At 44.4% G+C, this 14,651-nt stretch overlaps 1 protein-coding gene across 1 annotated transcript in view; it reads left to right on the forward strand.

Annotated features, from left to right (window-relative positions):
• The window catches only part of LOC142246588 (uncharacterized), a 78,215-nt gene that overhangs the window by 53,992 nt on the left and 9,572 nt on the right, over positions 1–14,651 (forward strand). The window contains exon 6 of the mRNA XM_075319656.1: positions 8,720–8,758. Coding sequence (XP_075175771.1) covers positions 8,720–8,758 — 39 coding nt within the window. The remainder of the gene's footprint in view (positions 1–8,719; positions 8,759–14,651) is intronic.

Below are 14,651 nucleotides of genomic sequence, written 5' to 3' on the forward strand. Positions count from 1 at the left end.
GAAAGAAGACGCTCACTGTCTCATCTCCGATAACTCCATCCTATAGTATGCTATGTACAGTGATACACAGAGGACAGAGAAGATCACAGAAAGAAGACGCTCAATGACTGATCTCCGATAACTCCATCCTATAGTATGCTATGTACAGTGATACACAGAGGACGGAGAAGATTACAGAAAGAAGACGCTCACTGACTGATCTCCGATAACTCCATCATATAGTATGCTATGTACAGTGATACACAGAGGACAGAGAAGATTACAGAAAGAAGACGCTCACTGTCTGATCTCCGATAACTCCATCCTATACTATGCTATGTACAGTGATACACAGAGGACGGAGAAGATTACATAAAGAAGACGCTCACTGTCTGATCTCTGATAACTCCATTGTATAGTATGCTATGTACAGTGATACACAGAGGACGGAGAAGATTACAGAAAGAAGACGCTCACTGACTGATCTCCGATAACTCCATCATATACTATGCTATGTACAGTGATACACAGAGGACAGAGAAGATTACAGAAAGAAGACGCTCACTGTCTGATCTCCGATAACTCCATCCTATAGTATGCTATGTACAGTGATACACAGAGGACGGAGAAGATTACAGAAAGAAGACGCTCACTGTCTGATCTCCAATAATGCCATCCTATAGTATGCTATGTACAGTGATACACAGAGGACGGAGAAGATTACAGAAAGAAGACGCTCACTGACTGATCTCCGATAACGCCATCCTATAGTATGCTATGTACAGTGATACACAGAGGACAGAGAAGATTACAGAAAGAAGACGCTCACTGACTGATCTCCGATAACGCCATCCTATAGTATGCTATGTACAGTGATACACAGAGGACAGAGAAGATTAGAGAAAGAAGACGCTCACTGTCTGATCTCCGATAACTCCATCCTATAGTATACTATGTACAGTGATACACAGAGGACAGAGAAGATTACAGAAAGAAGACGCTCACTGACTGATCTCCGATAACTCCATCCTATAGTATGCTATGTACAGTGATACACAGAGGACGGAGAAAACTACAGAAAGAAGACGCTCACTGACTGATCTCCGATAACTTCATCCTATACTATGCTATGTACAGTGATACACAGAGGACGGAGAAGATTACAGAAAGAAGACGCTCACTGTCTGATCTCCGATAACTTCATCCTATAGTATGCTATGTACAGTGATACACAGAGGACAGAGAAGATTACAGAAAGAAGACGCTCACTGACTGATCTCCGATAACTCCATCCTATACTATGCTATGTACAGTGATACACAGAGGACGGAGAAGATTACAGAAAGAAGACGCTCACTGTCTGATCTCCGATAACTCCATCCTATAGTATGCTATGTACAGTGATACACAGAGGACAGAGAAGATTACAGAAAGAAGACGCTCACTGACTGATCTCCGATAACTTCATCCTATACTATGCTATGTACAGTGATACACAGAGGACAGAGAAGATTACAGAAAGAAGACGCTCACTGACTGATCTCCGATAACTTCATCCTATACTATGCTATGTACAGTGATACACAGAGGACGGAGAAGATTACAGAAAGAAGACGCTCACTGTCTGATCTCCGATAACTTCATCCTATAGTATGCTATGTACAGTGATACACAGAGGACGGAGAAGATTACAGAAAGAAGACGCTCACTGACTGATCTCCGATAACGCCATCCTATAGTATGCTATGTACAGTGATACACAGAGGACGGAGAAAACTACAGAAAGAAGACGCTCAATGACTGATTTCCGATAACTCCATCCTATAGTATGCTATGTACAGTGATACACAGAGGACAGAGAAGATTACAGAAAGAAGACGCTCACTGACTGATCTCCGATAACTTCATCCTATACTATGCTATGTACAGTGATACACAGAGGACGGAGAAGATTACAGAAAGAAGACGCTCACTGTCTGATCTCCGATAACTTCATCCTATAGTATGCTATGTACAGTGATACACAGAGGACAGAGAAGATTACAGAAAGAAGACGCTCACTGACTGATCTCCGATAACTCCATCCTATACTATGCTATGTACAGTGATACACAGAGGACGGAGAAGATTACAGAAAGAAGACGCTCACTGTCTGATCTCCGATAACTCCATCCTATAGTATGCTATGTACAGTGATACACAGAGGACAGAGAAGATTACAGAAAGAAGACGCTCACTGACTGATCTCCGATAACTTCATCCTATACTATGCTATGTACAGTGATACACAGAGGACAGAGAAGATTACAGAAAGAAGACGCTCACTGACTGATCTCCGATAACTTCATCCTATACTATGCTATGTACAGTGATACACAGAGGACAGAGAAGATTACAGAAAGAAGACGCTCACTGACTGATCTCCGATAACTCCATCCTATAGTATGCTATGTACAGTGATACACAGAGGACGGACAAGATTACTTAAAGAAGACGCTCACTGTCTCATCTCCGATAACTCCATCCTATAGTATGCTATGTACAGTGATACACAGAGGACAGAGAAGATTACAGAAAGAAGACGCTCACTGACTGATCTCCGATAACTCCATCCTATAGTATGCTATGTACAGTGATACACAGAGGACGGAGAAGATTACAGAAAAAAGACGCTCACTGACTGATCTCCGATAAATCCATTGTATACTATGCTATGTGCAGTGATACACAGAGGACAGAGAAGATTACAGAAAGAAGACGTCCACTGACTGATCTCCGATAACTTCATCCTATAGTATGCTATGTACAGTGATACACAGAGGACGGAGAAGATTACAGAAAGAAAACGCCCACTGACTGATCTCCGATAACTCCATCCTATACTATGCTATGTACAGTGATACACAGAGGACGGAGAAAACTACAGAAAGAAGACGCTCACTGACTGATCTCCGATAACTCCATCCTATACTATGCTATGTACAGTGATACACAGAGGACAGAGAAGATTACAGAAAGAAGACGCTCACTGACTGATCTCCGATAACTCCATCCTCTAGTATGCTATGTACAGTGATACACAGAGGACGGAGAAGATTACAGAAAGAAGACGCTCACTGACTGATCTCCGATAACTCCATCCTATAGTATGCTATGTACAGTGATACACAGAGGACGGAAAAGATTACAAAAAGAAGACGCTCACTGACTGATCTCCGATAACTCCATCCTATAGTATGCTATGTACAGTGATACACAGAGGACGGAGAAGATTACAGAAAGAAGACGCTCACTGACTGATCTCCGATAACTTCATCCTATAGTATGCTATGTACAGTGATACACAGAGGACGGAGAAGATTACAGAAAGAAGACGCTCACTGACTGATCTCCGATAACTCCATCCTATAGTATGCTATGTACAGTGATACACAGAGGACAGAGAAGATTACAGAAAGAAGACGCTCACTGACTGATCTCCGATAACTTCATCCTATACTATGCTATGTACAGTGATACACAGAGGACGGAGAAGACTACAGAAAGAAGACGCTCACTGACTGATCTCCGATAACTCCATCCTATAGTATGCTATGTACAGTGATACACAGAGGACGGAGAAGATTACAGAAAGAAGACGCTCACTGACTGATCTCCGATAACTCCATCCTATAGTATGCTATGTACAGTGATACACAGAGGACAGAGAAGATTACAGAAAGAAGACGCTCACTGACTGATCTCCGATAACTCCATCCTATAGTATGCTATGTACAGTGATACACAGAGGACGGAGAAGATTACAGAAAGAAGACGCTCACTGTCTGATCTCCGATAACTCCATCCTATAGTATGCTATGTACAGTGATACACAGAGGATGGAGAAAACTACAGAAAGAAGACGCTCACTGACTGATCTCCGATAACTCCATCCTATAGTATGCTATGTACAGTGATACACAGAGGACAGAGAAGATTACAGAAAGAAGACGCTCACTGACTGATCTCCGATAACTCCATCCTATAGTATGCTATGTACAGTGATACACAGAGGACAGAGAAGATTACAGAAAGAAGACGCTCACTGACTGATCTCCGATAACTCCATCCTATAGTATGCTATGTACAGTGATACACAGAGGACAGAGAAGATTACAGAAAGAAGACGCTCACTGACTGATCTCCGATAACTCCATCCTATAGTATGCTATGTACAGTGATACACAGAGGACGGAGAAGATTACAGAAAGAAGACGCTCACTGACTGATCTCCGATAACTCCATCCTATAGTATGCTATGTACAGTGATACACAGAGGACAGAGAAGATTACAGAAAGAAGACGCTCACTGACTGATCTCCGATAACTTCATCCTATGCTATGCTATGTACAGTGATACACAGAGGACGGAGAAGATTACAGAAAGAAGACGCTCACTGACTGATCTCCGATAACTCCATCCTATAGTATGCTATGTACAGTGATACACAGAGGACGGAGAAGATTACAGAAAGAAGACGCTCACTGACTGATCTCCGATAACTCCATCCTATACTATGCTATGTACAGTGATACACAGAGGACGGAGAAGAATACAGAAAGAAGACTCTCACTGACTGATCTCCGATAACTCCATCCTATAGTATGCTATGTACAGTGATACACAGAGGATGGAGAAAACTACAGAAAGAAGACGCTCACTGACTGATCTCCGATAACTCCATCCTATAGTATGCTATGTGCAGTGATACACAGAGGACAGAGAAGATTACAGAAAGAAGACGCTCACTGACTGATCTCCGATAACTCCATCCTATAGTATGCTATGTACTGTGATACACAGAGGACAGAGAAGATTACAGAAAGAAGACGCTCACTGACTGATCTCCGATAACTCCATCCTATAGTATGCTATGTACAGTGATACACAGAGGACAGAGAAGATTACAGAAAGAAGACGCTCACTGTCTGATCTCTGATAACTCCATCCTATAGTATGCTATGTACAGTGATACACAGAGGACGGAAAGATTACAGAAAGAAGACGCTCACTGACTGATCTCCGATAACTCCATCCTATAGTATGCTATGTACAGTGATACACAGAGGACGGAGAAGATTACAGAAAGAAGACGCTCACTGACTGATCTCCGATAACTCCATCCTATACTATGCTATGTACAGTGATACACAGAGGACGGAGAAGATTACAGAAAGAAGACGCTCACTGACTGATCTCCGATAACTCCATCCTATAGTATGCTATGTACAGTGATACACAGAGGACGGAGAAGATTACAGAAAGAAGACGCTCACTGACTGATCTCCGATAACTCCATCCTATAGTATGCTATGTACAGTGATACACAGAGGACGGAGAAAACTACAGAAAGAAGACTCTCACTGACTGATCTCCGATAACTCCATCCTATAGTATGCTATGTACAGTGATACACAGAGGACGGAGAAGATTACAGAAAGAAGACTCTCACTGACTGATCTCCGATAACTCCATCCTATACTATGCTATGTACAGTGATACACAGAGGACAGAGAAGATTACAGAAAGAAGACGCTCACTGACTGATCTCCGATAACTCCATCCTATACTATGCTATGTACAGTGATACACAGAGGACGGAGAAGAATACAGAAAGAAGACTCTCACTGACTGATCTCCGATAACTTCATCCTATACTATGCTATGTACAGTGATACACAGAGGACGGAGAAGATTACAGAAAGAAGACGCTCACTGTCCGATCTCCGATAACTCCATCCTATACTATGCTATGTACAGTGATACACAGAGGACGGAGAAAACTACAGAAAGAAGACGCTCACTGTCTGATCTCCGATAACGCCATCCTATACTATGCTATGTACAGTGATACACAGAGGACAGAGAAGATTACAGAAAGAAGACGCTCACTGACTGATCTCCGATAACTCCATCCTATAGTATGCTATGTACAGTGATACACAGAGGACGGAGAAGATTACAGAAAGAAGACGCTCACTGACTGATCTCCGATAACTCCATCCTATAGTATGCTACAGTTAGGTCCAGAAATCTTTGGCCAGTGACACAATTTTGGCGAGTTGGGCTCTGCACGCCACCACATTGGATTTGAAATGAAACCTCTACAACAGAATTCAAGTGCAGATTGTAACGTTTAATTTGAAGGTTTGAACAAAAATATCTGATAGAAATTGTAGGAATTGTCAAATTTCTTTACAAACACTCCACATTTTAGGAGGTCAAAAGTAATTGGACAAATAAACCAAACCCAAACAAAAAAATTTTATTTTCAATATTTTGTTGCGAATCCTTTGGAGGCAATCACTGCCTTAAGTCTGGAACCCATGGACATCACCAAACGCTGGGTTTCCTCCTTCTTAATGCTTTGCCAGGCCTTTACAGCCGCAGCCTTCAGGTCTTGCTTTTTTGTGGGTTTTTCCGTCTTAAGTCTGGATTTGAGCAAGTGAAATGCATGCTCAATTGGGTTAAGATCTGGTGATTGACTTGGCCATTGCAGAATGTTCCACTTTTTTGCACTCATGAACTCCTGGGTAGCTTTGGCTGTATGCTTGGGGTCATTGTCCATCTGTACTATGAAGCGCCGTCCGATCAACTTTGCGGCATTTGGCTGAATCTGGGCTGAAAGTATATCCCGGTACACTTCAGAATTCATCCGGCTACTCTTGTCTGCTGTTATGTCATCAATAAACACAAGTGACCCAGTGCCATTGAAAGCCATGCATGCCCATGCCATCACGTTGCCTCCACCATGTTTTACAGAGGATGTGGTGTGCCTTGGATCATGTGCCGTTCCCTTTCTTCTCCAAACTTTTTTCTTCCCATCATTCTGGTACAGGTTGATCTTGGTCTCATCTGTCCATAGAATACTTTTCCAGAACTGAGCTGGCTTCATGAGGGGTTTTTCAGCAAATGTAACTCTGGCCTGTCTATTTTTGGAATTGATGAATGGTTTGCATCTAGATGTGAACCCTTTGTATTTACTTTCATGGAGTCTTCTCTTTACTGGTGACTTAGAGACAGATACACCTACTTCACTGAGAGTGTTCTGGACTTCAGTTGATGTTGTGAACGGGTTCTTCTTCACCAAAGAAAGTATGCGGCGATCATCCACCACTGTTGTCATCCGTGGACGCCCAGGCCTTTTTGAGTTCCCAAGCTCACCAGTCAATTCCTTTTTTTCTCAGAATGTACCCGACTGTTGATTTTGCTACTCCAAGCATGTCTGCTATCTCTCTGATGGATTTTTTCTTTTTTTTCAGCCTCAGGATGTTCTGCTTCACCTCAATTGAGAGTTCCTTAGACCGCATGTTGTCTGGTCACAGCAACAGCTTCCAAATGCAAAACCACACACCTGTAATCAACCCCAGACCTTTTAACTACTTCATTGATTACAGGTTAACGAGGGAGACACCTTCAGAGTTAATTGCAGCCCTTAGAGTCCCTTGTCCAATTACTTTTGGTCCCTTGAAAAAGAGGAGGCTATGCATTACAGAGCTATGATTCCTAAACCCTTTCTCCGATTTGGATGTGAAAACTCTCATATTGCAGCTGGGAGTGTGCACTTTCAGCCCATATTATATATAGAATTGTATTTCTGAACATGTTTTTGTAAACAGCTAAAATAACAAAACTTGTGTCACTGTCCAAATATTTCTGGACCTAACTGTATGTACATTGATACACAGAGGACGGAGAAGATTACAGAAAGAAGACGCTCACTGACTGATCTCCGTTAACTCCATCCTATAGTATGCTATGTACAGTGATACAAAGAGGACGGAGAAGATTACAGAAAGAAGACGCTCACTGTCTGATCTCCGATAACGCCATCCTATAGTATACTATGTACAGTGATACACAGAGGACGGAGAAGATTACAGAAAGAAGACGCTCACTGACTGATCTCCGATAACTCCATCCTATACTATGCTATGTACAGTGATACACAGAGGACGGAGAAGATTACAGAAAGAAGACGCTCACTGACTGATCTCCGATAACTCCATCCTATAGTATACTATGTACAGTGATACACAGAGGACGGAGAAGATTACAGAAAGAAGACGCTCACTGACTGATCTCCGATAACGCCATCCTATAGTATACTATGTACAGTGATACACAGAGGACGGAGAAGATTACAGAAAGAAGACGCTCACTGACTGATCTCCGATAACTCCATCCTATACTATGCTATGTACAGTGATACACAGAGGACAGAGAAGATTACAGAAAGAAGACGCTCACTGACTGATCTCCGATAACTCCATCCTATAGTATACTATGTACAGTGATACACAGAGGACGGAGAAGATTACAGAAAGAAGACGCTCACTGACTGATCTCCGATAACTCCATCCTATACTATGCTATGTACAGTGATACACAGAGGATGTAGAAGACTGAGAATAATTGATCATAAAACCCGATTACAATATACATAGAGGATGGAGAAGGGAAAAAATTGTTAAAAAAACATATTACAAAAAGTTTTACAGACAAAAACACCAAAATTTAGATACAAAAGTTTCCCCCAAATTGTCCATGTTCCACCAGACACCTCCACAAGTCCAGGCTCCTCCTGGCAGTGCGTTTGTGGGGTGCAGAGGTCACGGTGACACTCGGGGGGTAAAGTCTTTGGCATTGTTCTGATCTGTTATCATTACCGTATCTTATTTTCTCTCTTGTCTCCATCAGATGACAGCAGCGTCAGATCGTCCCAGCGAGCCGGCTCAGGTGAGGAGACCCCAGGTCCTAAATCATTATGTGCCCCCAGGGCCAAAAGCAGAGTCAGATTACAGGGGAAAAGGGGGCAAATCTGATGCAGATGAATAAAGTGTGAAATCTGCACCTGGACGGGGCGGTGTCCTCTCTACAATGTCACCTCTGTACACTATACGTGGTGTCCCCGGGGCAGCGTCCTCTCTACAATGTCCCCTCTGTACACTATACGTGGTGTCCCCGCGGCAGCGTCCTCCCTACAATGTCACCTCTGTACATTATACATGATAGCACTCCACAGGACGTGATGTCCTCTCACTAGACCTCTGCAGGACATGATATCCTTGTGCTAGCTCTCCACAGGGTCTGATGTCCTCTCATTAGCTCTCCACAGGGTCTGATGTCCTCTCACTAGCTTTCCACAGGACCTGATGTCCTCTCTCTAGCACTCCAGAAGATGTGATGTCCTCTCTCTAGCTCTCCAACAGATGTGATGTCCTCTCTCTAGCTCTCCAATAGATGTGATGTCCTCTCACTCACTCTCCACAGGATGTGATGTCCTCTCACTCACTCTCCACAGGATGTGATGTCCTCTCACTCACTCTCCACAGGATGTTATTTCCTCTCACTCACTCTCCACAGGATGTGATGTCCTCTCACTCACCCTCCACAGGATGTGATGTCCTCTCACTAGAACTCCACAGGGCCTGATGTCCTCTCGCTAGCTCTCCACAGGACGTGATGTCCTCCTACTAGCTCTCCACAGGACGTGATGTCCTCTCACTAGAACTCCACAGGACGTGATGTCCTCTCACTCGCTCTCCACAGGATGGGATGCCCTCTCTCTCGCTCTCCACAGGACATGATGTCCTCTCACCAGCTCTCCACAGGGCCTGATGTCCTCTCACTCGCTCTCCACAGGATGGGATGTCCTCTCTCTAGCTCTCCACAGGACATGATGTCCTCTCACTAGCTCTCCACAGGGCCTGATGTCCTCTCACTCGCTCTACACAGGATGTGATGTCCTCTCTCTAGTTCTCCACAGGACATGATGTCCTCTCACTAGCTCTCCACAGGGCCTGATGTCCTCTCACTTGCTCTCCAGAGGATGTGATGTCCCCTCTCTAGCTCTCCACAGGACATGATGTCCTCTCACTAGCTTTCCACAGGACCTGATGTCCTCTCTCTAGCACTCCAGAAGATGTGATGTCCTCTCTCTAGCTCTCCAGAAGATGTGATGTCCTCTCACTTGCTCTCCAGAGGATGTGATGTCCCCTCTCTAGCACTCCACAGGATCTAAGGTCCTCTCACTAGCTTTCCACAGGACCTGATGTCCTCTCTCTATCACTCCAGAAGATGTGATGTCCTCTCTCTAGCACTCCAGAAGATGTGATGTCCTCTCTCTAGCTCTCCACAGGATGTGATGTCCTCTCACTCACTCTCCACAGGATGTGATGTCCTCTCACTCACTCTCCACAGGATGTGATGTCCTCTCACTCACTCTCCACAGGATGTGATGTCCTCTCACTCACTCTCCACAGGATGTTATTTCCTCTCACTCACTCTCCACAGGATGTGATGTCCTCTCACTCACCCTCCACAGGATGTGATGTCCTCTCACTAGAACTCCACAGGGCCTGATGTCCTCTCGCTAGCTCTCCACAGGACGTGATGTCCTCCTACTAGCTCTCCACAGGACGTGATGTCCTCTCACTAGAACTCCACAGGACGTGATGTCCTCTCACTCGCTCTCCACAGGATGGGATGCCCTCTCTCTCGCTCTCCACAGGACATGATGTCCTCTCACTAGCTCTCCACAGGGACTGATGTCCTCTCACTCGCTCTCCACAGGATGGGATGTCCTCTCTCTAGCTCTCCACAGGACATGATGTCCTCTCACTAGCTCTCCACAGGGCCTGATGTCCTCTCACTCGCTCTACACAGGATGTGATGTCCTCTCTCTAGTTCTCCTCAGGACATGATGTCCTCTCACTAGCTCTCCACAGGGCCTGATGTCCTCTCACTTGCTCTCCAGAGGATGTGATGTCCCCTCTCTAGCTCTCCACAGGACATGATGTCCTCTCACTAGCTTTCCACAGGACCTGATGTCCTCTCTCTAGCACTCCAGAAGATGTGATGTCCTCTCTCTAGCTCTCCAGAAGATGTGATGTCCTCTCACTTGCTCTCCAGAGGATGTGATGTCCCCTCTCTAGCACTCCACAGGATCTGAGGTCCTCTCACTAGCTTTCCACAGGACCTGATGTCCTCTCTCTAGCACTCCAGAAGATGTGATGTCCTCTCTCTAGCACTCCAGAAGATGTGATGTCCTCTCTCTAGCTCTCCACAGGATGTGATGTCCTCTCACTCACTCTCCACAGGATGTGATGTCCTCTCACTCACTCTCCACAGGATGTGATGTCCTCTCACTCACTCTCCACAGGATGTGATGTCCTCTCACTCACTCTCCACAGGATGTTATTTCCTCTCACTCACTCTCCACAGGATGTGATGTCCTCTCACTCACCCTCCACAGGATGTGATGTCCTCTCACTAGAACTCCACAGGGCCTGATGTCCTCTCGCTAGCTCTCCACAGGACGTGATGTCCTCCTACTAGCTCTCCACAGGACGTGATGTCCTCTCACTAGAACTCCACAGGACGTGATGTCCTCTCACTCGCTCTCCACAGGATGGGATGCCCTCTCTCTCGCTCTCCACAGAACATGATGTCCTCTCACTAGCTCTCCACAGGGCCTGATGTCCTCTCACTCGCTCTCCACAGGATGGGATGTCCTCTCTCTAGCTCTCCACAGGACATGATGTCCTCTCACTAGCTCTCCACAGGGCCTGATGTCCTCTCACTCGCTCTACACAGGATGTGATGTCCTCTCTCTAGTTCTCCACAGGACATGATGTCCTCTCACTAGCTCTCCACAGGGCCTGATGTCCTCTCACTTGCTCTCCAGAGGATGTGATGTCCCCTCTCTAGCTCTCCACAGGACATGATGTCCTCTCACTAGCTTTCCACAGGACCTGATGTCCTCTCTCTAGCACTCCAGAAGATGTGATGTCCTCTCTCTAGCTCTCCAGAAGATGTGATGTCCTCTCTCTAGCTCTCCACAGGATGTGATGTCCTCTCTCTAGCTCTCCACAGGACTTAGTTCTTCCTTACCTATGGAACACAACTGACTCTGCTGCATCTACATCTGCATTACACTTCTATCCTATTACTGTACAGGAATACTCCCCATTACATAGTTAGGTCCAGAAATCTTTGGCCAGTGGCACAATTTTGGCGAGTTGGGCTCTGCATGCCACCACATTGGATTTGAAATGAAACCTCTACAACAGAATTCAAGTGCAGATTGTAACGTTTAATTTGAAGGTTTGAACAAAAATATCTGATAGAAATTGTAGGAGTTGTCACATTTCTTTACAAACACTCCACATTTTAGGAGGTCAAAAGTAATTGGACAAATAAACCAAACCCAAACAAAATATTTTTATTTTCAATATTTTGTTGCGAATCCTTTGGAGGCAATCACTGCCTTAAGTCTGGAACCCATGGACATCACCAAACGCTGGGTTTCCTCCTTCTTAATGCTTTGCCAGGCCTTTACAGCCGCAGCCTTCAGGTCTTGCTTGTTTGTGGGTCTTTCCGTCTTAAGTCTGGATTTGAGCAAGTGAAATACATGCTCAATTGGGTTAAGATCTGGTGATTGACTTGGCCATTGCAGAATGTTCCACTTTTTTGCACTCATGAACTCCTGGGTAGCTTTGGCTGTATGCTTGGGGTCATTGTCCATCTGTACTATGAAGCGCCGTCCGATCAACTTTGCGGCATTTGGCTGAATCTGGGCTGAAAGTATATCCCGGTACACTTCAGAATTCATCCGGCTACTCTTGTCTGCTGTTATGTCATCAATAAACACAAGTGACCCAGTGCCATTGAAAGCCATGCATGCCCATGCCATCACGTTGCCTCCACCATGTTTTACAGAGGATGTGGTGTGCCTTGGATCATGTGCCGTTCCCTTTCTTCTCCACACTTTTTTCTTCCCATCATTCTGGTACAGGTTGATCTTTGTCTCATCTGTCCATAGAATACTTTTCCAGAACTGAGCTGGCTTCATGAGGTGTTTTTCAGCAAATGTAACTCTGGCCTGTCTATTTTTGGAATTGATGAATGGTTTGCATCTAGATGTGAACCCTTTGTATTTACTTTCATGGAGTCTTCTCTTTACTGGTGACTTAGAGACAGATACACCTACTTCACTGAGAGTGTTCTGGACTTCAGTTGATGTTGTGAACGGGTTCTTCTTCACCAAAGAAAGTATGCGGCGATCATCCACCACTGTTGTCATCCGTGGACGCCCAGGCCTTTTTGAGTTCCCAAGCTCACCAGTCAATTCCTTTTTTCTCAGAATGTACCCGACTGTTGATTTTGCTACTCCAAGCATGTCTGCTATCTCTCTGATGGATTTTTTCTTTTTTTTCAGCCTCAGGATGTTCTGCTTCACCTCAATTGAGAGTTCCTTAGACCGCATGTTGTCTGGTCACAGCAACAGCTTCCAAATGCAAAACAACACACCTGTAATCAACCCCAGACCTTTTAACTACTTCATTGATTACAGGTTAACGAGGGAGACGCCTTCAGAGTTAATTGCAGCCCTTAGAGTCCCTTGTCCAATTACTTTTGGTCCCTTTAAAAAGAGGAGGCTATGCATTACAGAGCTATGATTCCTAAACCCTTTCTCCGATTTGGATGTGAAAACTCTCATATTGCAGCTGGGAGTGTGCACTTTCAGCCCATATTATATATAGAATTGTATTTCTGAACATGTTTTTGTAAACAGCTAAAATAACAAAACTTGTGTCACTGTCCAAATATTTCTGGACTTAACTGTATTACATGGCAACATTTACATTTAGACAATAGGGTCAGCGTCTTTAGGGGTGGAAGTCTCCAAACACTGACCATCTTACACTTTCTTCTCATCTGCTTCCTTCTCTCTTTTTTTTTTTTTCTCCATTCTTTCCTCTATTTTTTCCTTCTCTTCATTCCTCCACTCTCTCGCCTCTTCCTCTCTCCTGTCTTCTCTTATCTTCTTTCCTCTCTTTGTTTCTTTCTCCTTTCCTTTTTCTCTCCATTCCTCTTTTTTGTCCTCTCTCATCAGGTCTTTCGCCTCTTCTCTCTTCTCTTCTCCTTAAGTCTTCTTATTTCTTTTGTCCTTTCCTTTTCTCTCCTCTCCTCTCATTTTTTCTTCCTGTTCTCGCCTCAGGCCTCTTGCCTCTTCTCTCTTTTCTTTGTCCTCTCTCCTCAGGTCTCTCGCCTCTTCTCTCTTTTCTTTGTCCTCTCTCCTCAGGTCGATCACCTCTTCTCTCTTCTCCTTAAGTCTTCTTATTTCCTTTGTCCTTTCCTTTTCTCTCCTCTCCTCTCTTTTTTTCTTCCTCTTCTCTCCTCAGGTCTCTTGCCTTTTCTCTCTTCTCTTCTCCTTTAGTCTTATTTCTTTTATCCTTTCCTTTTCTTTCCTCTTCTCTTTTTTCTTCCTCTTCTCTCCTCAGGTCTCTTGCCTTTTCTCTCTTCTCTTCTCCTTTAGTCTTATTTCTTTTATCCTTTCCTTTTCTTTCCTCTTCTCTTTTTTCTTCCTCTTCTCTCCTCAGGTCTCTCGCCTCTTCTCTCTTTTCTTTGTCCTCTCTCCTCAGGTCTCTCGCCTTTTCTCTCTTCTCCTTATGTCTTCTTATTTCTTTTGTCCTTTCCTTTTTTTCTCCTCTTCTCTTTTTTCTTCCTCTTCTCTCCTCAGGTCTCTTGCCTTTTCTCTCTTTTCTTTGTCCTCTCTCCTCAGGTCTCTTGCCTTTTCTCTCTTTTCTTTGTCCTCTCTCCTCAGGTCTCTTGCCTTTTCTCTCTT

The sequence above is a fragment of the Anomaloglossus baeobatrachus genome, chromosome 7 (genome assembly GCF_048569485.1).
Source record: "Anomaloglossus baeobatrachus isolate aAnoBae1 chromosome 7, aAnoBae1.hap1, whole genome shotgun sequence".
NCBI lineage: Eukaryota > Metazoa > Chordata > Amphibia > Anura > Aromobatidae > Anomaloglossus > Anomaloglossus baeobatrachus.